We start from the raw sequence: 27228 nt of genomic DNA on the forward strand, positions 1-27228 counted from the left end.
GATCACACTACTGAGCGCTGCCTACAAGATACTCTCTCAAATTTTATGCCGCCGTCTATCACCGATTGCAAGAGAGTTCGTGAGGCCATATCAGGCTGGATTTATGGGTGAACGCGCTACTACGGACCAGATGTTCGCCATCCGCCAGGTGTTATCTGGCATATCGGGCCCGTATGAAGTTGATCATCAATATTAACTTCTTTTCCCGATCAGCCTAGATAGCTGTGTAGTGTCGGTAGCGGTTAGTTCAACTGGCTAAGAATAGCACTACGGACCGCCTGTTCCAGTGGTAGGAATCCACTAATCAGGTGACCCCTAATTCATGGTGTTATGCAGCTTTACGCTTACCGTGCCTAGGAATGAATGGTTAGGGGGGTCTTATAAAAACCTAATCGCAAACGGAGCCTGTGGAGTACCAGGGCACCCTCCACAGTATTTGCCCTTACTGTGCTAACCGGAGCAATAGCGCGGTGGACCTTGTGTTTCTCCGAGACAATCAGCTGCCCTTCTTCAATCTCATACTTGAGGATTATGAAGATGTTATTAATTAGTTTAAATTTTCACCTATATGGTTTCGCATTATGCGTTTTACACAGTGTATTCTGTGCATCCTCGCCTTTGGCGCGATACCGATCTGGCTTTATTGTTGCTGTTCTTTTTTGTGCTGTGATTGTTAAGAGTTTAATCTTGCCTAGTTTGGGTAGTGGCTACGGTTAGGATAGCTCAGATCAACCTTCAGCACAAAAGAACAGCAACGATCAATCTTTGTAGACTTATGCAAATGGTACAGCCCAAGTGGCGTTAGTCCAAGAACTTTACTTTCGTAAGGGGAATTTCTATCTAGGAAACCTTGTGAATCCGGTGTTTGCTACTTTCAGTAAAAATGAAATGGAAAACCCACGTGTCATGCCTCGAGCATGTGTGCTTGTCAACAACGCAATCGTTGCTACACTCATCTCTGAATTAAGTACCAGAGATATATGTGCTATCACAATCGATGTATCTGTTGGAAACCTCAACAGGACATACGTTTATTGTTCGGTTTATTTACCGCATGATGAACCATCCCCTACGGATGCTTTCAAGTAAGTCATTGCATACTGCACTTCAAAAGGCCTTCCGCTAATTGTTGGTAGTGATGCTAATGCTCACCATATAATCTGGGGCAGCTCAGACATCAATTTGAGAGGCTTCAGTTTGATGGAATACTTAAGTAGTACAGATCTTGGATTACTTAACATAGGCAACCGCCCAACCCTCATGGTATCTGGTAGAGAGGAAGTGTTAGACATAACGCTTTGCTCTAGCAGAATTAGTCACGAGCTGACCAATTGGCATGTGTCAGATGAAGAATCTTTATCTGACCATCGTTACATCTTGTTTGAACATGTGAATGTTACTTCGCAAACTTTGCGTTTCAGGAATCCCCGGTCAACCAACTGGGATCTCTTTACCGATTTGGTTGCAGCCAAATTTCATGGATACTCACCATCCATTGACACTTCAAGTGATTTAGATGATGCCGTTGATACTACAACGGCCTTCATCATGGAAGCTTCTGAAGAAGCCTGCCCTCTGCGGTCTGTGAAGACCACAAGAGGAACCCCTTGGTGGAACTCCGATCTGGCGAAGCTCAGGAAACAATGTAGAAAGAGTTGGAACAGACGACGTTCGGCTGGATCGGAGGCTTTCAGGTCGGCTCGCAAGGCCTACCAGAAAGCTCTTCGGTCTGCTGAACGATCCGGCTGAAAAAACCTTTGTACAAATGTTTCCAGTCTGAGTGAAGCCAGTCGATTGAACAAAATCCTTGCAAAATCTAAGGATTTTCAAGTGAACGAACTTCGTTTGCCAAATGGTGATGTCACTTCCTCTGATGAGGAAGTTTTGGAATGTTTATTCAGTACACCTGATGTCTTTTCTTGTAGTTATGATTCTTTAGCTTCGGCTCGGAGTATCATAACTTTAGAATCGATTGAGTGGGCACTTAATAGCTTTGTTCCTTTCAAATCTCCTGGGGCAGATGGGATTTATCCTATTTTGCTCCAGAAGGGATTTGATCATTTCAAACACGTTTTGAAACAACTACTTGTTTGCAGTTTTGCTACAGGGTATATTCCCAAATCCTGGCGGAATATTACTGTGAAGTTTATTCCGAAAGTGGGTCGCGCGTCGTATGAAGAAGCAAAGAGCTTCAGACCTATCAGTTTGACCTCTTTTCTTCTGAAAAGCTTAGAACGCATAGTCGATCATCACATTCGTTCATCTGGCCAATGTGCCTCTTCGTGTGAACCAACATGCTTACCAATCTGGAAAGTCCACTGTGACTCTTTTACACAAAGTTGTTTACGATATCGAGAAGGCATTCGCTCAAAAGCAATCCTGCTTGGGTGTTTTCTTAGATATCGAGGGTGCCTTTGACAACGTGCCTTTCGATGCCATATTGGAAGCCGCACGGGGTCATAGTTTATCTCCAATGATTTCCAATTGGATTCATCAAATGCTCAAAAACCGACATCTCTCTCGACATTGCGTCAAGCGGCGATTAGGAAATTGAGTGTTTGTGGATGCCCCCAAGGGGGAGTCTTGTCACGCCTTTTGTGGAATCTCGTAGCAGATACGCTATTGAGGCAACTCAATAATAGCGGTTTTCCTACTTATGGTTTTGCCGACGACTACCTAACATTGTTAGTCGGTATGTGCATAAGCACCCTTTTCGACCTGATGCAAAACGCTCTTCAGGTAGTTGAGGGTTGGTGTCGCCAATATGGCCTTTCGGTAAATCCGGGTAAAACATCTGTTGTTCTTTTCACGGAAAAGCGAAACCGTAATGGTGTTCGACCTTTACGTCTCTTTGATTCTGAAATCAATGTGACTGAACAGGTAAAGTACGTTGGAGTCATTCTTGATTCCAAGCTTTCCTGGACACCTCATGTTGAGTTCAGAATCAAGAAAGCTTGTATGGCCTTCGGGCAATGCCGGCGAACCTTTGGTACAACTTGGGGTCTTAAACCCAAGTATATCAAATGGATTTTCACAACTGTTGTTCGTCCAATATTGGCTTATGGATGTCTGGTGTGGTGGCAAAAGGGAGAAGTGAGAACGGTCCAATCAAAATTAGGCCATCTCCAAAGGATGTGCTTAATGGCGATGTCTGGAGCGTTCTCTTCAACTCCTACGGCAGCGCTCGAAGTGCTCTTTGACGTTGCCCCACTACACATTCATCTCAAACAAGAAGCACTTTCTTGCACTTACCGTCTATGGGTACTCGGTTTACTAGAGGAAACTTCTGTGAACCGCAGTTCAACACACACCTCGTTGTTTCCACTTTTGGTGAATTGGGACAAAGTTGTCCTTGCTCCAAGTGATCTTACAATTGCGTGTAATTTTCCATATAGGACATTTTCCACGAAATTCCCTTCCCGGGAAGAGTGGACATCTGGTTATCTGGAGAGAAGTATTTCAGACGGCATCGTATGTTACACTGATGGCTCCCTTATCGAAGGTCGAGCAGGTGCTGGTGTATATTCTCGTGAGCTAAGGCTGTATCAGTCTCATTCACTTGGTAGACACTGCACCGTTTTTCAGGCCGAAATCTTTGCTCTTATGTGCGGAGTGCAATCAGCACTTCAGCAGCACGTAATGGGCAAAATAATATACTTCTGTTCAGATAGCCAGGCTGCTATTAAAGCACTTGCTTCGGCCAACTCCAGGTCGAAGATAGTTATCGCTTATCGAACTCAAATCGAGGAGCTGAATTCAGCAAACGCTGTTCACCTTGTATGGGTACCTGGCCATTCTTCCATCGCTGGAAATGAATTGGCTGATGAGTTAGCTCGCACTGGAGCATCACATGACTTCATTGGCCCTGAGCCAGCTATTCCGATATCGAAGTGTTGGGTAAAGCTTCAGATTCACACCTGGGCTGCTACTCAACACAGACAATACTGGAATAGTTTGGAGTCATGTCGTCAAACCAAATTGTATTGTACTGAGCCATCTCTAGGGGTGGCGAAGTATCTAACAAATCTGTCAAAGCAGAATTGCAGCATGCTGGTCAAAGCATTGATTGGCCACTGCCGACTCAGTTATCACATGGCGAATATTCAGCAAGCTGATTCATTTGCCTGTGATAGCTGTGAATCCGATTATGGAACTTCGTATCATTTAATATGTAACTGTCCAGTTTTTGCACAATTGCGTATCTGAGTACTCGGGAAACACTTATTAAGTGAAACTGACTTCAGAAACCTGAATCTTCAGGACGTTCTGTTGTTCTTGACCCGCTGTGGTAAAGAGCTATAGGCTCTCTTTACGCTTTATGCGTTATCACAGTGCCCTTCTCAGGGCGCTGTTTGAACCCATTGTGGTACGCTTTTGCGAGTATGACGATCCTATTCCCTTACCTGTCCTTGCCCATGTCCTATCCTTTTTCCTTCCTTTCTCCGTCAGGTAAATGATGAATAGGCTCGTGTTCATGGCGATGGCACAAATTTCCCGAATGGAGGAGAACGTGCCTCTAGAGCCGACATACTGATACCTGATACCTGATGTGCACAGGACGAAAGACTTCCGGCCCCTGACCTGCAAGAAATTGACGGGAGGTTAGCAGGTTGAAAAATAACAAAGCCGCTGGAGGAGATCAACTACCAAGCGAGCTTCTAAAATCCGGTGGAGAAGCACTACACTGGATCATTACCAAGATTTGGGAGGAGGAAATATTACCGGAGGAATGGATGGAAGGAATCGTGTGTCCCATCTTCAAAAAGGGCGACAAGTTGGATTGCGAGAACTACCGCGCGATCACACTACTGAGCGCTGCCTACAAGATACTCTCTCAAATTTTATGCCACCGTCTATCACCGATTGCAAGAGAGTTCGTGGGGCAATATCAGGCTGGATTCATGGGTGAACGCGCTACAACGGACCATATGTTCGCCATCCGCCAGGTGTTGCAGAAATGCCGCGAATACAACGTCCCCACACATCACTTGTTCATCGATTTCAAATCGGCGTATGATACAATCGATCGAGAACAGCTATGGCAGATTATGCACGAATACGGATTCCCGGATAAACTGATACGATTGATCCAGGCGACGATGGATCGAGTGATGTGCGTAGTCCTTTCGAATCTCGCAGAGGGTTACGGCAAGGTGATGGTCTTTCGTGCTTGCTGTTCACCATTGCGTTAGAAGGTGTAATTAGGAGAGCGGGGATAAACACGAGTGGAACGATTTTCACAAAGTCCGTTCAGCTGCTTGGTTTCACTGATGATATTGATATTATTGCTCGTAAATTTGAGACGATGGCGGAAACGTACATCCGACTAAAGAGTGAAGCCAGACGAATCGGATCAGTCATTAATGTGTCGAAGACAAAGTACATGATGGCAAAGGGCTCCAGGGAGGAATCAGCGCGCCCGCCACTCCGAATTTATATCGACGGTGATTAAATCGAGGCGGTTGAAGAATTCTTGTACTTGGGCTCACTGGTGGCCGCCGACAACGACACCAGCAAAGAAATTCAGATTCAGAGGCGCATTGTGGCAGGAAATCGGGCTTACTTTGGACTCCGCAGAACTCTACGATCGAATAAAGTTCGCCGTTACACGAAGTTAACTATCTACAAAACGCTGATTAAACCGGTAGTCCTCTATGGGCCCTACGTGCAGAGGACGTGCCCTTGGAGTTTTCGAACGAATGGTGTTGTGTACCATCTACGGCGGAGTCCAGATAGAAGAAGGGACTTGGAGAAGGCGAATGAACCACAAGCTGCATCAGCTGCTGAGAGAACCAACCATCGCCCATACCGCGAAAATTGGGAGGATACGGTTGACGGATCACGTAATCAGGATGTCGGATAGCAACCTGACTAAAATGGTTCTCGAGAGTCATCCAAGAAGACGTGGTGCGCAGTGAGCTTGGTGGGTCGACCAAGTGGAGGACGATCTGCGGACCCTACGCAGAGTGCGAAACTGGAGACAAACAGCCATGGACCGAGCGGAATGGAGACGGCTACTATATACAGCAGAGGCCACCCCGGCCTTAGCCTGATCGATAAGGTAAGTAAGAACACAATTCCTGGAGGAATCCTGGAAGGAGCTCATGAAAGTTTTCCTGCAGAAATCCCAGCAGGCACTCCTGCAGAACCTTTGCATGAAAATTCTGGAAGATTCCCGGACGAATTCCTGGAGGAATCCAGAAAGGGATCTCACAGTAAAATCTGGAGGAAATCCCAAAGAAATTCATGATGAGATCCTTCTGGACGTTCTCGACGTTGATCTGAAATGATAATTCTAGAGGAACTCCAGATGAAATCAGGAAATCTTTCTGGGATACCTCATTCTACCGAGAATGCAACAGCTCATCCCTTTCCGTCTCTTAGAGGTACAGGCCTGCATACGCTAATATTGAAATCGCCAAGTTTTTCTCAAAGTATGACCACAGCATTGGAATTTAACAAGATTATCCACGTGGTAGTTGCAGTTGGTTGTGAAGCAGACAGTCTCTAGAACCTGGCCAAATGAAGTAACCCGCTGCTTCAGAAGGTTCGCTCCACCTCGAATTCGCCAGGGACTCACTTGCGGGACGACTGTGTGGTTTACAGGTAACGTGTTGGGGGGGATATCACAAGTTTCAGCTTCTCTCAGGTTTCTAACTGCCTAGCTCCACAGTCCCGCACTGACAGAATTCATTTACAAACCACGCATTTGAATTTAAACTAATTTAATTTATTAAAATACTAATTACAGAAAATGGATTTACCATTTAATTTCTCTATTCTAATCCTCGACGATGTGCATCCTGTACGCACGAGAAAATTTTCACTTCTGCTCCAAATTCAAATTTAAACCCGCTTGCTGCGATTGCGACTCACGTGGTTCGTTCGTTTTTGCCACGGCAGCCCGTTCACGTGCTCGCGATGCTTGGGTCGCCGTAGCCCCACGCCTCCACAGGTCTCCACTGCTGCCGCAGAAGACCACCGGTCTTATTAGCGTTGTTTACATGGTGGATTTGGTGCGTGGGTGAATCTTTTCAGACCACAGCTTCTTCTGGAACCCGTAGTCTTGCCCGTAATAAGCCCGACTTCCGCTGATGATGTGCCTTCGAATTTCACGACTCACGTTGTTGTCAGCCGTCAGTAAGGATCCGAGGTAGACGAATTCCTCCACCACCTCGAAAGTATCCCCGTCTATCGTAACATTACTACCCAGACGGATCCGGTCGTGTTCGGTTCCGCCTACCAGCATGAACTTTGTTTTTTAGGCATTCACTATCAGTCCGACCTTTACTGCTTCGCGTTTCAGGCGGGTGTACAGCTCTGCCATCGTTCCAAATGTTCTGGCAATAAAGTTCATGTCGTCCGCAAAGCACACAAATTGACCGAATTTTGTAAAAAGCGTTCCACGGCTGTTGAGCCCAGCTCGTCGCATCCTACCTTCCAGAGCGATGTTGAAGAGTAGGCATGAGAGTCCATCACCATGTCGCAGTCCTCGGCGAGATTCGAATGAACTGGATAGTTCACCCGAAATCCTTACGAAGTTTTGCACACCTGGACGGTTGCTTTAATCAGTCTAGTCAGCTTCCCAGGAAATCCGTTATCGTCCATGATTTTCCATAGCTCTGCGCGGTCGGTACTATCGTATGCCGCTTTGAAGTCGATGAACAGGTGATGCGTTGGGACCTGGTACTCACGGCATTTCTGGAGGAATTGCTGCCGTACGGTGAAGATTAGGTCCGTTGTCGTTCGGCCGTCGATGAAGCCAGCTTGATAACTTCCCACGAACTCATTCGTTCTAGGTGACAGACGACGGAAGATGATCTGGGATAGCACTTTGAAGGCAGCATTCAAAATAGTGATCGCTCTGAAGTTCTCACATTCCAAATGGTCGCCTTCCTTCTGAATGGTTCGGTTTCCCAGATCCTGACTATCAGCCGGTGCAGATAGGTGGCCAACTTTTCTGGGCCTATCTTGATGAGTTCAGCTGCGATACCATCCTTACCAGCTGCTTTGTTAGTTTTGAGTTGATAAATGGCATCTTTGACTTCTTTCAGCGTGGGAGTTGATTCATTTCCGTCCTCCGCTGCCCTGGTGTCGTCGTTTCCTCTGTCGCCGTGGTCTCTCGTGCTTACGTTCTCCACGCCATTCAGGTGCTGATCGAAGTGCTGCTTCCACCTTTCAATCACCTCACGTCCGTCCGACGAGATGTCTCCGTCCTTATCCCTGCACATTTCGGCTCGCGGCACGAAGCCGTTGCGGGATGCCTTGAGCTTCTGGTAGAACTTCCGTGCTTCTTAGGAACGGCACAGCAGTTCCATTTCTTCGCACTCAGCTTCTTCCATGCGGCGCTTTTTTCTTCCGAAAGAGACGGGTCTGCTGTTTCCGCTTCTGTTTGTAACGTTCCACGTTCTGTCGGGTTCCTTGCTGCAGCATTACCGCCCGCGCTGCTTTCTTCTCCTCCAAAACCGTTCTGCACTCTTCGTCGAACCATTCGTTCCGTCGATTCCGTTCCATGTACCCGATGGTGCTCTCGGCTGTGTCGTTGATGGCTGCTTTTACTGTACTCCAGCAGTCCTCTAGAGGGGCCTCATCGAACTAGCCTTCGTCTGGCAACGCGACCTCGAGATTCTGCGCGTATGCTGAGGCGACATCCGGTTGTTTTAGTCGCTCAAGGTTGTACCGTGGCGGTCGCCGGTACCGTACATTGTCGATGACGGAGAGTTTTGGACGCAGTTTGACCATCACCAGATAATGGTAGGAGTCGATGTTTTCGCCACGATAGACGTCGTGATGACAGATGACGTCGATAATGTCGGAGAAGTGCCATCCGTCAATCAGAACGTGGTCGATTTGAGATTTCGTCTGCTGTGGTGATCTCCAGGTGTAACGATAAGGGAGTCTGTGTTGGAAAAAGGTGCTAAAGGCCATGTTTTGGAGGCATAATGAGTCGTGCCGGGGCCCGTGGCGTAGTTGGTCACACGTCCGCTTCATATGTGGATGGTCATGGGTTTGATTCCCAGCCCCGGCACTTGCGATTTTTCGTCAGTTGCTCTTCCCCCAGAGAGCGGCTGACATTGACCCTCTTCTGAGCCTACGGCTCAAACGGACCCGGATACCTGGACATCGGCGAACTGCAACTCATAATGGACCCCCAATCGGACTGGAAAAGGAACAACAGCCACCCATCCTGGTGCTCTTCATTCTACCATGAATAGAGTAGAACAGTGAAAGAAGCACAAAGGCCACCAGTTCGATATAGAAGAATAGAATAGAATACATCTAGGCGCTGCACACATGTGTAAGTGCAGCTGTCAATTGTTATCGCTCACGTAGTGCCCAAGTGGACAATAGAGCTGTAATTTTGGTTAAGTGATTAAGAATAAAAAAAAAATGAGTCGTAGCCCGTTTTGTTCGTCTGCTGGTAGGCGCTGATCTTTCCAATCGTCGGTCTGGATTCCTCCTCCTGGCCTACCTGAGCGTTTAAATCTCCTATGATGATCTTGACGTCGTGGTTTGGGCAGCGGTCGTACTCGCGTTCGAGCTGCGCATAAAATGCGTCCTTGTCATCATCAGTGCTTCCGGAGTGTGGGCTGTGCACGTTTATTATGCTGAAGTTGAAAAATCGGCCCTTGATCCTCAACCTGCACATTCTTTCGTCGATCAGCCACCAACCGATCACGCGTCTCTGCATATCACCCATCACGATAAAAGTTGTTCCAAGCTCGCGTGTGTTGCCGCAGCTCTGGTATAGACGGAATGATTACCTCTAAACGTTCGCACAATGGATCCTGTCCAACACACCTCCTTCAGCGCTACAATGCCGAACCCGTGCTCTTTCAATTGATCGGCGAGTATACGGGTGCTCCCATTGAAGTTGAGAGATCGGCAGTTCCACATACCGAGTTTCCGATCGCAAGTCCTTTCTGTTCGCGGGGTCGTTGCCATTGGTCTCGGTTCGTATTACATATTCTGTTGTTGATATTCCGTTACAATGTTTTTTACGGCTGGCTCGTAGGGCCTGACACCAATACCCTGCTTTCCGGAGGACCATAGTGCACAGTTGAGCTTAGAGTCCTTCCCTGGCACTCGGACGTTGATCAGCCGCCCCTAACATGGGGATCAGACGCTGTTAAGAGCCGCTCCTCCTGGAGAACAGACGCTAAGGTTTGCAGAAGCAAACCCCCCTTTCCTGTCAGCCTACGACCAAAGTTCCCACCAGGGTTGGTTACCCGATCTTCCCTAAGGTTGCTCGTGGTTTCCGGTCGGTACCACGCACGGTACCACGAGGAGGTAGGGATAGGAGTTGCTAGGCAGCGCAGAGGCTAGTGGATGTTATGTAGTTAATACTTATGGTTAAATATTGAGTGGCGTTTGTATTGTAGTCCAACGTTAATCCTCCGGGTTCTTTGAATCAGGAATCTGCTGCGGCACTGTCTTATCACTTTGCAAACGCTTTTCGATGGAAAACTATCTGGAGGGCAAAGCGCCACCATTAACGATTCGGTCGGCTAATTAAAAACAACGTGGAAACCAAAACGCGTGACAGAAAATATTGCAGCAGCCGTCCGCGCGCACGGGTTGCTACGATCTCTCAAGAAAATGCCAATTCATATTAAAAAGTTTCCAAGTTTTGAAGTTCAATTTGTTCTGATACATATGGGGAAGTGCTGTGATATTAATCACTTCTATGAAACACCAAAAGTCGTACCGTTTTAGCATATTTGTTATAATATTGATGTTTTAATAATAAATCATCATTGTTTTGAAAGGTTGCACTAGTTTTTACACCTCTGTGAAACATTTGCCATTATTTAAGATTTTGTTGTTTGCTGCGTGTCATGTGACGTACACACATGTGTAGGTATTTATAACATCTTCCGTAAGTAAAGAATGTAATCAGTGGTAATCACATTGATCGACTTGTGGTTGTAAAACAAAGAGCTTTAACTTGAACGAGGATAAAGAGCCTCATCGAAACATGATTTGAATTTGATTTGTGGATTATACTGCGTTAATTATGTTGTTACATTGTGTCACATCAATCTCACTGATTGCTCGATTTAAATACTTTAGTTATTTTGTTGTTTTGCATTCATTTTGTGTAAGACATAGATGGAATATATCGACCCTTCGAATCAATGAATATGCAATCACGTTTTGGTTGATAAATATTGGATCTCACATCAGCCATGGTGTGCAGGTGTAGCTCTTTCGAATGTGTAGAAACATTTTAAAAAGATATACATATCTGCAATTAGATTGTTTGTTTGTTTTTACTTATTATTTCCCAAACGAGACAAATTTTCTTCATTTTTGTCACATTTCTCTATACCTACGTATGATCAAACATTTCTAACTTCAAGTCTTTCTTTTTCTTGTAGTTTCCCTTTATTTTTCACTATGATAACATAAAGATTTGCTTTACTAAAGAGTGTATGTGACAAAAATCGGCAAATATGTTGAAAAAAGGTTGCACATTCCGTTCTTCAAACTAACGTTACCCAAAAGTAACCTACACGAGGTCGTGTAACAGTTTTTCAACGCTCGTTTCGGAGAGTGATATTTTTTTTATAGGTAGGGGTAGGCAGGGCATAATGAGCAGCCTAAGCATTTTGCCAACAAATCCAGTAAATTAAATGCAACCAATGTGTAATTTTAACGTTCAATCCTCATTTGAACCTTAACTGACAAAAGCTAATCGTTGAAAATCCGAATAAAGTTATAAATGTTGTAGAATTTTATGTTTTTAAAAACGTATAAAATCGCGAGTTGCGTTTTGGGGGTGGGGCATAATGAGCACCCTAGGTGGGGCAGGATGATCAATATCAGTTTTGTACACAATCAAATGCTAATTGACTATTATTGTCAATGATAAAGCATACCGGCAACAATCAATGAGAATTTGAAAGGATTACGGGGTTTAATGTGTAGGGAACTGTGGGGTTTTAATGAGTCTTCTATTGAGGAATTTTTAAACGGTGATAATTTACAGATACTGAAATTTTCAAGTTAATAAATTGAAAGTTACAAACAAAACCTTACTATATGCGTCCAAACAGAGAAAACCAAAATTATTTTTTTTTGTTGAAGATGTTTACCATTTTCATTATTTTATCACTAGTTGCTCATTCTGCCCCACCCTACTACCAACTCTTTGAAGCATATTTTTTTAACAAAATAATTATACAAATAGTTGAAAAGTGTTACAAATACATTTCATTGGCCTAGGGAATATCAAGAAAATCGATAGATGCCCACTAAGTTGTGATTTCGATACCCAAAACCTTATTTTAGGTCACCTGATTCTTATAATATTTTCCCAGTACATGGCCACTTTACGCATTTTGATAATTTTTTCAAGGTAAACGGATTTTTTGACTAATGTTTTGTCATCAACTCATTGGATTTTAGATAATAAGGCTGTTTTGTTAATTTGAAGATTTACAGTGAAAAAACAAGGTGCTCATTATGCCCCACCTGCTCATTATGCCCCGCCTACCCCTATTTAATCAAATACTTCCAGTGCAAATACAATCAGTGATACAGTCGAACCTCCATGAGTCGATGTTCCTTGACTCGATATCGACTCATGGAGGTATTTTTTTCCATAGTGAAAAAATATTTCAGGGTTACTATGATGGTCCCTCCAAAATGCTTTCCATTGGATTCCTATTCCACTAGTCGATATTTCCATGAGTCGATGGTCCCTTCAATATCGACTCATGGAGGTTTTACTGTATTATAAAATATGCCATACAATCGGAAATGGAATCGAGAATTACTATATAATTTCTTCTTACTGATAATCTGGGTGATCACATGTCATTTTTATTTAACGCTACTGTACGTAGCTAGTGTTGAAGGTGAAAACGTTAGCTGTGCTTGATATTGATTGAATATATTTCCATCTTGCGGCGATAACGCAATATAAATTTTGATTACAAGCGATGATTATTGTTTTTCTTTTCTGTTAAGCGCTCCGTTCACATTTATGTAGATTCAACGGTCTTGCAAGATATCGAGAAGCAAAAACTAATTATCGAACTTAGAAGTTTGTGCCAAAGATAGTTTTTTTTTTCGAAACATCGAAAAGCAGAAAACTTCTAGACAAAATTACAAAAGGTGGCAGGGAAATGTACATGATAAAATAATAATAATAATAATAAACAGACAGGTTATTTAACCTTCCGCCAAATACGTTGCCATTCAAAAATGAGAGACAAGCATACAACGCTATGCTCATTGGCGAAATATGTAGATCTTATTTCAAAAGTCCGAAAATACTTTGCCGGAAATCAGTGTTTATGTGGAACGGTATCGGGCGTTTTTTTTTAGAAGACCGACGTTTCGATCGATCTGCGATCATCTTCAGAGAAGACGCACTTTGTTTTTTTTTATTATTTTTTATCAAGGCATACTCCATTTTTCTATTCTGAGGAGTTTGTTTCCACTTCCTGCAGACAAAAGGTGAATTTGTCGTGGTGTTTTGGAAAAAAAAACTGTCCATCAATTATCTTTTTGCTTCCAGATATTTTAGCAGACATCCGTTGATTTTTTCCCCGATTTGTAAAGCTATCTCTCGAACTTCCAATTTAACAATGATACTTGACTCAAAAAAAATCAAAATTACACACGAAAACAAGATAAACTTCATATCAAAACTAAATGAGCACGAAAATATACGTTAGAGCAACCTATACAAACTAGAAAACCTTAAAAATTTGAGTATTTTTCGTGTGATGTAAACTTTTCAAAATCATAAGCGACGCGGCGTTCCTCGTCCATCCTTTCCTCCCGTTGATCAACCACGAACAATTTGAAAAAAAAGACTTACCTTAAACCAAAACGTAACGACTACTAGTCACGACGGCCATTACACCCGCCTCCCACCACCTTACGTAAGATAATCGTTCTGCTCGTCCCCGTCCGAGCTCTCGTTGTCGTCCACGTCGGCGTCGTTCGGGCGCTCCAGCACCCGGATGTCCGACAGGAAGTCCCGCATGGCATCCACGATCGAATTCAGCGAATTGGTGTACGCCTGGAGGCCGGCGATGGCACCCTCGCCGGCTGCGGCGGCACCCGCTCCGGCGCCAGCGCCAGCGGCTACGGCAGCAGCAGCAACTGCAGCAGCGGGTCCTTCGCCGGCTTCGCGGTTACGGTTCGCAAGCTGGCCCGGCTGTTGCTGTTGGGCTTGTTGCTGCAGGCTGAAGCTCGGAAGCAGGGATTGGAAAAACATCGAAAACGGCGACGCGTTGATCATGTTCCGCGTGGTCGGGCTGATTGAGGGCCTAAAATAATAAGAAGTAAGACAAATAAGAAATAATATATATGTTATGTTATGTAAGTGGTAGCTACACGCATAAAGCTCGATACCCGGTTCATCAGGGATCGGTACAGAGTGGCTAGAGCAGAAGAGAAACAAATCCACCACAACGACAAACTGATAAAGTGCAGGAAAGCTTGGGTCAGACCGATATGCGGAGGTTCTATGCAGATGTCAATGGCGAGCAGCATAGAACTGCGCCGTTAGTTTTGTATAGGTTATCATTCTTACAGAAGAAAATCAGCTTCATAGCGAGACAGTCGAGATAATTTTAGAGATGCATTTTGAACGCTCATGTTCCGAGCGCGTGCCAAGAGTATATATGACCGCACAATTCGTAGTTGCTACTCTAGCGTTGGGCAATTTTGAATCGATGTTCGGTACATCGATGTTTTTGTTCCGATTAATCGATGTTTTGAATCGATGTTGAAGCCCCACGAAATCAACCGAATCGATTTTTTAGATTCGATTTTTCTTTCGATTCAAAAAAATTATTTTCAATTTTTTCAGAATGCATTGTCTGACGTTATACAGTGTATCAAACATTGTCCGTACAGCAATTTTTTGGTCAAAGTAATTTTTCATTCAAATGATCATAACTTTTTTATACGTCAATCAAATACGCTGAAATTTAGATCAATCATAAACCATATATTAAAGCTCCATTGGAGGTAATAGAACTTTTAGTAAAACTTATAAGATTTTTGAACACATTTTTAAAACATTATATCTCAATATGTACTCAATGAAACTTTTTCTATTTTTTTGTGATACAGCTTGTACCTGAGGCTTTCATGTGCAGCTTTGTTTGAGGTTTTATATTCACTACAAAAAATATGAAAAATCTGTAGGTATATGTTCAGAGTGCTAATTGGAAATTAATCATATTTTGATCAATAAAAGTGCCAAGTGTTTTCAACGTTTTTAAACTCTCTTAATGTAATATGTTTATACAGAACCTACTTAACTACATATAAAAAGTAGGTCCTATGTATTTTTCGTTCAGTTAATGCATTTTTGTTGGTGGAAAACGTTTGGCCGATTATTATATGCAAAATATGGTAAATGTTTTAACATCTTCTACTACATAAGCACCTTTTTTTCATATTTTTTGTAGTGAATGTAAAACCTCAAAAGTATCTGCATATGAAAACCTTAGGTATCAGCTGTAACACACAAAAAATTGAAAAAGTTTCATCGAGTACATTCTAAGATATAATGTATTAAAAATGTGTTCAAAAATTTTATGAGTTTTTCTATAAGTTCTATAACTTTCAGAAAACTTATTCAATCTCGCTCAAAATTTTACCAATGGAGCTTTAATGTATGATTCATGATTGGTCAAAATTTCAGCGTTTGTGATTGACGTATAAAAAAGTTATGAACATTTAAATGAAATATTATTTTGACCAAAAAATTGCTGTACGGACAATTGTTTGATACACTGTATATATTTTCGAACCAAAGTCGTGATATGTTCGATTTGCAATCCCAAATGTCGATATTGAAATTATTTAGACAAATAAAACTTGAACTACATGCAGGAAACGAATCATCTTCAAGGTGTCTAGGAAAAAAACTGGGAAATTTTGCACCAATGAAAAAACAATAAAACATTGGGTCGTATAAATTAAAAGTCGAGAATTTTAGTACTTATATATCTAGGGAACTAGAGAAAGCCAGAAAAGAATAATCTTGGATAATTTCAAGGAAAGCTCTACGAGAAACTAGAAATGAATTTAAAGGAGAAATTCTGGAAGGCGGAGTCATGGGTAGAATTTCGAAATCTCAGCATTACTACACCACCAGCTCAGAGTACAAACATCCAAGTTCAAATTAAAAAGTGTGTAGAGTAAGGTGGGGCAAAAGTTCGACCCTAGTTGAAAATTCATTTTTTTTTCAAGAAATCGAAGCAGACATAAATAAATAAATACCGTGTGGTGATTCTATCATCCATGAGCTGAAATTTTGCTGAACAAAGTTACGCCAAATGTCTTTTCAATTTTGAGTCACAACACTTTTTGTATGTGTGTGTGTAATTCGAACTCTTGTCCCACCACTGGGGCAAAAGTTCGAATCTAGTGTTTGTGGTATTTTGCTAACCGTAGCACACTATTTCGACGCTTTGGTAATTGGAATACCTAAAACCAATTAATATTTGATGTTGGAACTGGAATACACTTCAAAGTTCGATCTGGATTTAACCCAAATCAGGGTTAAATTAACTTCACCAAAAATTAGTAGTTTTCCGCCAAATTCAGATAAAACAACATTTTTTTTCAACTTTGATTAAATTTTCTTACTAATTTCATCATTTTTAAAGATAATATAGACATTTTGCTGAATTTTATGTTTTTACATAAAGTTGCCACATGACTCGAACTTTTGCCCCACCATGTGTAAAATATGATTTGCAAATCTTTTTTGCAAAAAGTTATACATGCTAAAGCATCTTCAAAATATACCTAGTTACGCCCCAAAATAAAATATCGAATTCGATTTCATTACAATTCCATTCCAAGCGTTGGAAGGACCATCGCATATTACAATTTTTTGATCAAAAACCAACATTTTGTCTTAACTTTTCGAAAAATTGATCAATTTTCATAATTTTTGGAGTGAAAGACTCTTTTTCCAAAAGGCTTCGAACAACCTTGACACCCGAAAGATATAATTTGAATTTAGCTCAAAAACTTCAAAAGAAACTGTTGCCCCACTCGAACTTTTGCCATGCTGTAACTTTTCATAGAGTGCATCAAAAAATCCCAAATTTTGACTGTTTGTCAACCTGTTATATGTGCATCATTGGTACAAATTTGGCCTCGATTGATTATTTTTTCGCGAAGTTAGAACCGTTCGGATAAAACACTCGGAAACCACACGCTATGTCCAAAGGGAAGTATTATGAAAAGTGAATGTACCTCAAAATTTATTCGCTAGAACCGTATTTTTGGACCTCTAGATTCAAAATATATGCGATTTAAAATAATCCATCTTGGGTTTTTTCCCATCTTCTTCTTCTTCTTCTTTATGGCTCTACGTCCGCACTGGGACTTGGCCTGCCTCGCTTCAACTTAGTGTTCTTTGAGCACTTCCTTTGAGTTATTAATTGAAGGGCTTTCTTTGCCTGCCGTTGCATGAATTTGTATATTGTGAGGCAAGTACAATGATACTCTATGCCCAGGGAGTCGAGAAAATTTTCCCGACCGGAACGGGAATCGAACCCGCCGTCTCCGGATTGGCGATCCATAGCCTTAACCACTGGGCTAATTGGAGACCCTGAGGTTTTTTTCCCATATATTTTTATATATTTTTATATGGGATGAAATTAACCTTAAAATGGCTTTTTTCGCCATTTGTATGGGAAAATAGGAAAAAAATCAGAAAAATCGAAAAACCCAAGATGAAATATTTTAAACCGCACAGATTCTGAAACTAGAGGTCCAAACCTACGATCCTATAGAATAACATTTGAGGTACATTCAATTTTCATAATACTTCCCTTTGGACATAGCGTGAACCAGTGAACCGAATTGAATTATTTTTTTAACGTTTATCGACAATATATTGATACTTCATACGACGTTATAAAATGAAATATTTTCTCACGGCGAATTAAGTTATACCGGATTGAAATTTTTACCCATATAGAGGAAAATAAGTCAAATTTACAATGTCACACAAAAATTACTAAATGTGTTCTTCTTTCAATCTAAATAGGCTCTAATATATCTGATTAGAGATAACTTCCCAAGTAACCACAAGCATTATATCATAACATTAATTCAATTGTATTATAGTTTAGCTAATGCAACATAACTTTTATCTTACATCTGTCAAGTAATGAAGCGTTTAATCTACATTATGAAAGCATTGAAGCATTACGAGATTTTGACAGTTCTGTATAGTTCTGTAGGGCCGTTGTTTAATGCTTCATTGTAACTTTATATATGCCTTTACTAAAGCTTCCATTGTTGGAAACAGAAAAATACCCCTCAGTTCGAAAAAACAAAACATTTTGAGAAACAGAACCATTCAAAACAAAAGAAAAACAAACCAAAATTTTCATGGATTGCTGCGTAGCACTTAGATTATCATGCTCAGATGTTGCTGTTCGAAAATTTATATTATGTATGTTTTTTTGGGTTTCTGGTTGGGACATGAAAATAATCAGATGCTGGGGGAACAAAAATTATGTGGGGTATTGGTTTTCGCTCCGATTTCATAAAATGAAGGATTAAAACGTTGTTCGCATTGTTTCTTATTTATTGTATTTTTTTTGGTAGAAGTGAGCACGTATGAAAACAAAAACAAAACAGAATCAACACAGACGAATTTATATTCGAGAGTAAAATAACTGATGGCATTTAGACCCCAGCCCATTTTTTAGAGTTGCTGAAAACACAACTCAATGAGGCACGAGCTAAGTATACGTTGCCTTATGTTGCACATTTTTCCAGGTGCAAAATACATGGTATCGTAGCACACAGCGTTAGCGCGTCCGAGTTTCATCGTGGTCCAGTTTCAGCAGTCTAGGTTTCAATTCCCGAAACACAAAAAAAAAAAACTCAAAGTGAGAGTATCGGAACAGGTATGAGAAGATAAAAATAGATAGAAAAATGAAAAACATACTTTTTTCTTTTTTGACATGATGCATTAAGTATGCATTCCATACGATTTGATTGCATTAGCTATATGGTACAAGCATTTTATATGCTTTAGCAATCACCACAGTAAAGCTTGCTTTAAATCAACAATAGTAGCGCCACTTTCGACTTTAAACGTACTTTAATGGTGCCTATATTACAAAACAACTTTATATCGCATGTCATATAATACACTATAAAGCGAAATTAATTCTTTATATCCAGCGTCATGGTTACTTTGGTAGGTAATGTATCTCTTCTTCATAACAAAAACAATGCAATGATCGCAACGACTATAGATTTAAAAAAAAAATATAAAAATATACAGAACAATGCCCACTAGTATTTGAAGAATATTATTAAATATGATTCATTATGTATCATTATTCAATGTAGCAGGCTAGCATCGCAAGTGTAGATATAAAGTTGTGTACTCCATGGAAGATGCCCTAAATTATCACAAACTATCATGGAGTGACTCTTAAGAGTTATGGATGTTGAGGTTTATGGATTATTTTTGTTGTGTAACGTTATTATCTAAAAGGAAATTATCAGTAGTTGTTTTTATCAACTAACACACATAAATAAAATCACCGACTTCAGTAATATTCTACCGAAATCCCAACCGTTAAGTTATTTACCGAAAAAAATCGGTGACGTTTATCGAACTTCGTTAAAATTTGACAGATAAACGATAACATTTTACCGAAAATTGATAATTTTTACAGGAAATTTGATAATTTTTACAGGATTTCGGTAAAAACCCATTACCGAACGCTCAACAGTTGAGATGTCGGTAAAAATCACCGAACGCGACAAGCGGTGAAGATTCATAACAATAGTGAAGACCCACCATATCCAAAAAATATATAACAACGCTTATTATTCCTCGAATTACTTTGGTAAATACAGTTGATTATGTAACACAACTTAGTGGCAGAAGCAAAGCTATTATCACAAGTGTAGACCTGAATATATGGTCTCCGGCAGTGAATCAAAATTCAATCATCGCGCAACAATAACGACAATGTCACAACCTGAATTTGTTGCGACATTTTTCCAATGCGACATAGGTTTGTCCCAACTTGAGCAGAATAGGACAAAGATCATGCACCACGAGTTTAGACATTTTCAAGCCTTGCATTATGATTTTCGAGCGGTAACTTGGAGTCGGTAAACACTGCAATGCTGCTGAAGATGTATCATCAACAAGTTTTGATTTTGGGTTGATAAAAATCGATTATTCACGAGTTGAAAAGTACGCAACAAATTCAGCTCCCGTTTTGTCTGCAACAAAAATTTTCGAGATCATGTCATTATCTGTTACCAGTATGGATAAAGAGTAATCGCTGTGCCTTCTTTGTTGCTTGTTTTATGCCTCTTTTGTCTGACAATTCTCTTCACTGGTCTCCGGAGAAGGTTTGGTTGACCTGGAATAGCTCAAAAGTATCTTGGAATGACTCATGAAATGCCAGGGGGGTTACAGATTATAGTTGGATGTGTAATGCTACAGTTCATTGTGAGAATAACTACCTTTACTGACAAGAGATAAACTTCAGGACAGTTTAGATGACCCTGAATGTCCCAAAGGTTTATGCAATGCTGTTATTAATGACGAAAACACATATTTCAAGCATAATTTTTCAAATCGACGTATCTAACTTTTTCACTGATCCGAGTAAATTCATGGTCAATGTTGACGACCATTTCACTGAAATAGTTTTTTATAAAAGGACTTTTCATAAGTTTTTTCGTGCTTAACATCACCAAGGACGCACTGGTAAGAAACAAAACCTACTCATTCCATATCATTTTCACAATGAATTTTGACAAAAATACCCATACACCGGGTTGGTTAGAGATACGTCATGCCAGATACGTCGCTTTTGTATGGTGCCAGTTTGGTGTATCTGTTACTTTTGATTTTGACTAATGACTAGATACGTCGTTTGGTTTTCTCATATATCAAAACGGTGTATCTATCAGTAAAGTTGTAAACATCAAAATAGTTAGATACGTCGTTTCGAAAAATATGCTTAGTTAAACAAATTAAGCAATAAATCATCAAACAGTGATGTGGATTCTTCAATTTGCTTTATGAATCATGCATGCAGCAGTAAACCCGGATTTGTTTACATTCTCGAGTTACGTCGGATTGAAAAGTTATGCTTGATTTCTATTATTGTAGATTTAAAGGACTTCATTATAGGACAGGTTAGACGACCCTGAATGTCCCCCTGGTTTATAATAATATCTAGTATACTTCAGATTGGTCCAGTAACCGCGGTTGATAATGCAACGTTACTCATTATATCAGATATGGCAACTGTTACGAGTGTAGACCGGAAGTTCTGAACTCCAAGGTAGTTTGGCTGACCTGCAATATCCCAGTGACTCTAAATAACATTTGAGATTTCAAGATCCGTTCAAGGATTTCGAGATCGTTCATGGATCCGTTACCTGCAGATTATACAATGCTATTATTTATGGCGAAAACACATAAAATTACACACTCAATCCTGAATTCCCCGTTCGGTACTTTTTTGACGAAATTAGAACAGCATAACTAGGGTGACGAAGGGTATTATCGGCAGGTTTGTTCTCTTCGTCATGGGGGGTTTTTATGGGCCAAATTGCCTGAAATTTGGGCGTATAACTCAGCTTAGTTGGGAAGGATTTTAGGTCAACTCTGAGTTCAACAGGTTTCAAAAAAAAAAAACCCATGACGAAGAGAACAAAACTGCCGAAAATACGTAAGTTCCCCTATTTCGGTAATTTCTGTAATCGATTTTACTGAGGCTCAGTTCATCAACTGTCAAAAACGGGAGCAAAAGGCAAACAATCCATTGTTGCTGTATTCAGCTGTTCTAATTTCGTCAAAAAATTACCGAACACGGTATTCAAAATTAAATGTGTATTCTTGTAGATTTGAAAAACTTCACTATAGGACAGTTTGGAACACCAAGAAAATCCCAGAATATAAAACACCTTTTGATATTCTTGACGGTTAAATGAATACATATGAACGTAACCCATATCCAAATTCAGCTTTTAGAACAACTGGTATGCCAATTATTTCGTTCAGGATGTTCTAGTCTAGGTTGTCAAAAAAGTCTCAAATACAAATATTCCCATTTATCCAGACAGTGTTCTGTTTTACTAAATGTGTGAATTTATATAGCCGTTTCTATGTTGGGGTTATATATCGCCCCCTTAATGCTAGAACTAGGTAACTCGTTTTGGAAAGTACGGGTAAAAATGGCTGGTTAAACTCATCCTGCTATAAAACAAACACTTTGTTGGTCTTAAAAGAAGAATCATTATGTGTTTTTGTAATTTCAATCGACAAACTTTTGTTTATTGTGGTGAACGTTCAGGTGTAAACAAATTGCTCGCGATTTCGCAAAACCAGTTACCTAGTTTTAGCATTAAGGGGACGATATGACCCTTCCGGCTTCTCCTGCAATTCTTTCGAGCATTCCTGCGGGAATTTTTCGAGGTGCTTCTTCGGGAATGTCTTAAGGAGTTCCATCAAGATTTCCTGCTGGGGATCTTTCGGGAATTCCTCTAAGTGGTCCCTCTAATTGAAGGTATTCCAATTGAAATTTCATTAAGAGTTCCATCGGGAATCCTTCCATATATTGCTTCAGGAATTCCTTCAGTCGCTCCTTCAGGAATTCCTGTTGGAGTTTTATCGGAACTTCTTCCAGGAGTTCCTTCGTAGAGTTCTTCAACGAAAATTCCTCTCGGAGTTCCTTCGGAAATTCCTCCAAATGTTCTTTTGGAAATACCTTAAGGAGTTCCATCCGTTTTCATAAAAAAAAGTTGCTTCGGGAATTCCGCCAGGAGTTCCTTTGAAAACTTGTCCAAGAATTCAAACAAATTTATTACGACGTTTCTACGGGAATTGCTGAAGGAATTTCATCGGAAATTCCCTTAAAAGTTCCTGTGAGAATTTTTCCAGGAATTTCATCGGGAATTCCTCAGGTATACCATGGAGTTCCTTCAACAAATCGGTTAGGAGCTTTTTCTGGAATTCCTCCAAGACTTTCAGATTTTTTGTCAAAAGTTACTTCGGGATATTTCTTGGGGAATTCCCACAGTAGGTCATGGAGAAAATTCCCGACAGAACTCCCTAAAGCATTTTCTATGGGAATTCTCGATATAATTCTTGGAGAAATTTGTGAAGGAACTTCTGGTGGAATTTCAAACTCCCGAATAAATATGCGAGTTAATCCTTTTAAGAATTTCCGATAAAATTTTTGGAACCTTCTGCATTAAAACTCCTAGAAGAGAAATTCCCAATGGAACTCACGGAGAAATTCTCAATTAAGTTGCTGGAAGAATTGCAATTGAAATACTTGGAACAATTTTACCGTTGGTAATCCTGGAGGAATTTTCAAAAGAACGCCTGGGGAAATCCCCGAAGAAGTCCAAGAGCAATTACTACCGATTCATCTCCTGAAGTAATTCCCAATCCAACTCTTGGGGTAATTCACAATGGGTCTCCAGCAGGAATTCTTTATTGGTTTAAATCGCAATCAACATGGAACTAAAGGAAATCGACAGAAATTTGACCTGACCACAGGTCAAGGCAATACCGAACAATCGCCCGGGATGGAGAGATTTCATTTCGACCCTCTGCGCCACTATAGGTGCTTAGGACTAAAAGTAAACTAGTAAGGAAGGGACCACGAACATCGGCTTCTTCAGAACTCTCACTAGCGAAGTCGATGGCAGTCCGAGTATTGTGGAACAAAGTGTACCTATTTAATAGGAATTACAATCCCGATTTGTACTTACCTGCTGTAAATGTTGATCGAATCCAGCGGGGGTAGTGGGTCGTACATCAGCACCGGTTCCGTTTCCTTCTTGATGAACTGAGCAAGTGGGACCTTCTCCTTGAAATCCGACAAGACAATGTGCCGCAAGATTGCCCTCGGAGGGTTCATATACCTTTAAAAATATGATCTAGAATTAGTGGCGTTAATTTTACTAAACACTGCTCTCCAAATACCTCTGATTCCGTTTGGCGGTGTACTCTGCCACGATGTCGTCCTTAGCGTCCACCCGATCCAACACGGTGGCCACGTTCCGTTCCAGCCACGGCAGGATCTCCGTGTCGCGCCAAACCAGCTTCGACCGGCAAACGTAGAGGGACGTGAGCTGCTGCAATGCTACCGTGGCCTTGTCGTAGGTACTCGGGGCGAAGTAGTTATGACCGATGACCCGCGAATCGGGTTGAATGCCCAACTCGTTCAGAAGCAGTCGGAGCACGGCTGGGAACATCAGCAGGGCGTACTGCAGGGCGCGATCGGCCGCATCCATCCGTTTCAAATGGAACAATGCCAGTGCGTAGGAATAGGCCATGTTGGGCAGCTGAGACAGGTTGTTGGTGGCCTCCCACTCGTCGTACAGCTGGACCAACCATTCGTACTGTTTAGCCCGAATGGCATAGAAATCGATCATCAGAATGATCGCCAGGGGATCGCTGACAGGATCCAGAGTAAGTATCAGTTTGGCAACTTCGAGAGCTGTCCGGGAGCACGCTCGGGACTCAAGATATTGGGAGTGTTTGAACAGGGTCACAAACAGGGCGCGGTTTTCCTGGCGACGGTAGTCCAGTCGGCAGTTACCTTGGGTTAAGCTGAACATCGTGTGAAACGAGGATTCCAGTGCAAACAAGGCGTGCTCGATCAAATCCGAAGCCATGGCGTGGTCTTCGGACATCTTACACAGTTCGCTCAGTTGGATCAGCGAATCCACATGATATGGATGCTGATTGATGATCTTGATAATGTTGTCCGAGTCCATACTCTCCACGGCATTCAAGAACTTTTGCTGAATCTGTCTGTACGAGGGATTATGCTCAAAAGCGAAATAGATTACGTTCTTATCGGCCACGCCCTTGGATGTTCCTCCTAAGGTTTGTTCCGGTGCCTGCACCAGGTTCATATAGATCCCCGACTTTCCAACCGGAGGCCAACTGTCTTTTGGGTTCACCAAGTAGGTGGACTTCAGCGTTCGCGGGGCTGCTCCTCGGTTGTTGTTCCGTCGTTTGTTCTGCTGATCAGCGACCACTTTGCTGCCGAACATCCGCTTCATCTCATACTGTGGATTCAAATTCTTGTGTTGCACCGATAGTAGGGACTTGCCCCCGGAGAAACCGGAACCCGATCCGTTCACGCCACTGTTGGCCACGGATGCTCTGTTTTCTGACTTTTCATAATCGCCGAACAGCTGATCGACCTCTTTGACCGTTTTGGCAAAATCGTCCTCGACGTCGGCATTGTCTTCGCTGCTGCGGCGAGCCGAACTGGCCACGTACTTGCCGGTACGCTTCTTTTTCTTTTTCTTCTTCTTTTTGCACTCAACCAGATTTGGGTTCTGTGTCCCTCCAGCATTGTCTCGTTCCGTTTCGTCGTTATCATCCTCTTTGACTTCGCTCTCCGAGAGCGATTGCTGCTGGTTCAGCTGGAATAAAAGATATGTTGTAAGTAGTTTTAAAGACAATTCAATGATTGTTCCATAGATTTAAAATTGTTATGGTTCAATGTACGTACGTCTTCTACTTTTTCTTGCCGTACGCCCCAACCGGAACAAAGCCTGCTTCTTAGCATAATGTTCTTGAGTTTTTACCTGAAAGCTTCCTCTGCCAATGACCATTTTGCATGTGTATTCCGTGTGACAGAAACAAAGATACTCTATGGCTAAATATTCAAGGATATTTCCTTTACGAAAAGTTCCTGGACCGACTGGGGATCGAACTCGTCACCCTTTACCATTTTACTTCATATACAAAAACATAATTGGATTATGAACTCAAGTCAATTCGAATTAAATTAACTAAGTTATTGCGTGAAGACCCCAAAACAGGAACCCTGCACAAATGATCGCACACCCTAGGTATACAGCATCCGCTCGATAACTGACTGCTCTTTAACTGGACTGCTTTTTAACTGGGCGCTCGATAACTGGGGCAAAGTCGAGTTAAAAAGCAGTTATCTGTCAAAAATAAGCGAAATATAACCTCACATTTTACAAATCGGTAAACAAAACAAAATATAATAATAGCCTCCGGCTGCGGAAGCTCAGTCCAGTTATCGAGCGGCGCTCGCTTACTGGACTGTCGACAAAGCCCAGTTATCGAGCGAAAGCTGTATGTCGAAATACTTTCTTGTGAAATTGCCCATTGATTCATCACGGCCTGTTGCATTCAAGTAGAAACAAATCTCGTACACCCCCGGAATGAGATAACACTTACCAAATCGAATCGATTGATATTGATTTTCTTGCGAGTCTGGCTGCCGATGCTGTTGGTATCGTAATCCGCATCGGCCCCATCGGAAATCTCGTCGATGGGGTCCTTGATCTCCAGTTCGTTGCCCTGCAACTTCCGCAAGATACGGTAAGACATTTTTCCAATGCTTCCCGCAACGGGGGGACACTTCCGTCTTTACCAGACCGGTTCCTTGACCTGAGCAAAAGTTTTGTAACTAGCAGGCTATCGTACTTACTTAAATAAATTACAAATTACCAGATTATCACGCGTGCTACGTGGAAACCCTAATACCTGTGGTGACGCGTCTTCGCACTGTCTTTTCCAAGCAATAATATCTCTTGCACACTTTTTCACCTGATTTTCATCGAGGGAAATCCTCGGGAAACGGATTTTCAGCGAAAATAATCCGCCGATCGATTGCTTGATGAAAATTTGGGCTGCTGTTGCAAGTTTGGTGACACGAAACAAAAACAATAACTTTCCGTCTGGTCGACTGTTGACCGTCGATCGCAAAGAAAAATGCGAAAATTCAAGCAGAATGGGTGAATTCGAGCAAAAACTGAGCCAGTTTGCCCCAAACTCCCCGCGAATGCAAAATAACAGCTGACAGCTGTCAAAAAAAAATGTCCGATGGAAATAAAATGGAGTACATGGGCTACACAGTAAAAACAATGCAACCACACACGGAGAAATCAAACTACCTAATTTTCGGGTCTATTTTACTCAAAGCTGAGTGTATCGAATAAACTAGTTACCCAAAATTAGGTTGTTTTCCCTCTTTCCCTCACCGATGTTGTCAAAAACAAACAAAGATGCATCTACCCAACGGGGGTCCTTGAGCCCAATAAGCCAATTTTGGGTAAATGTAGGTTTACTCAAATTTGGGTTGAATGAGGGGGGGTCTTGGGTTGAATTTACCTACTCTTAAGTAAATGTTTTTGCTGGAGGTGCGAAGGCAATTTACCTAGTGTGAGTTT

General features: G+C 41.7%; 1 protein-coding gene across 1 annotated transcript; it reads right to left on the reverse strand.

Annotated features, from left to right (window-relative positions):
* Window positions 1-10705: 10705 nt before the first annotated feature.
* Window positions 10706-26771, reverse strand: LOC109408893 (ribosome quality control complex subunit TCF25). Its single transcript, XM_029876580.2, has 5 exons — window positions 26507-26771; window positions 26234-26423; window positions 23987-25443; window positions 23773-23925; window positions 10706-14288 (listed from the first exon to the last, which is right to left on the reverse strand). Exons 2-5 carry the CDS (start codon window positions 26384-26386, stop codon window positions 13895-13897), a joined length of 2157 nt encoding a protein of 718 aa, XP_029732440.1. The 5' UTR covers window positions 26387-26423; window positions 26507-26771; the 3' UTR covers window positions 10706-13894.
* Window positions 26772-27228: the final 457 nt, after the last annotated feature.

Source organism: Aedes albopictus, chromosome 2 (assembly GCF_035046485.1).
Source record: "Aedes albopictus strain Foshan chromosome 2, AalbF5, whole genome shotgun sequence".
In the NCBI taxonomy this organism is placed as follows: domain Eukaryota; kingdom Metazoa; phylum Arthropoda; class Insecta; order Diptera; family Culicidae; genus Aedes; species Aedes albopictus.

Coding starts and splice junctions, on each gene's coding strand:
- LOC109408893 (XM_029876580.2), bottom strand. CDS start 26,386: ATGTCTTACCGTATCTTGCGGAAGTTGCAGGGCAACGAACTGGAGATC. Junction 25,444..26,233: donor ATATCAATCGATTCGATTTG/GTAAGTGTTATC, acceptor CTTTTATTCCAG/CTGAACCAGCAGCAATCGCT. Junction 23,926..23,986: donor ACCGCCAAACGGAATCAGAG/GTATTTGGAGAG, acceptor ATATTTTTAAAG/GTATATGAACCCTCCGAGGG.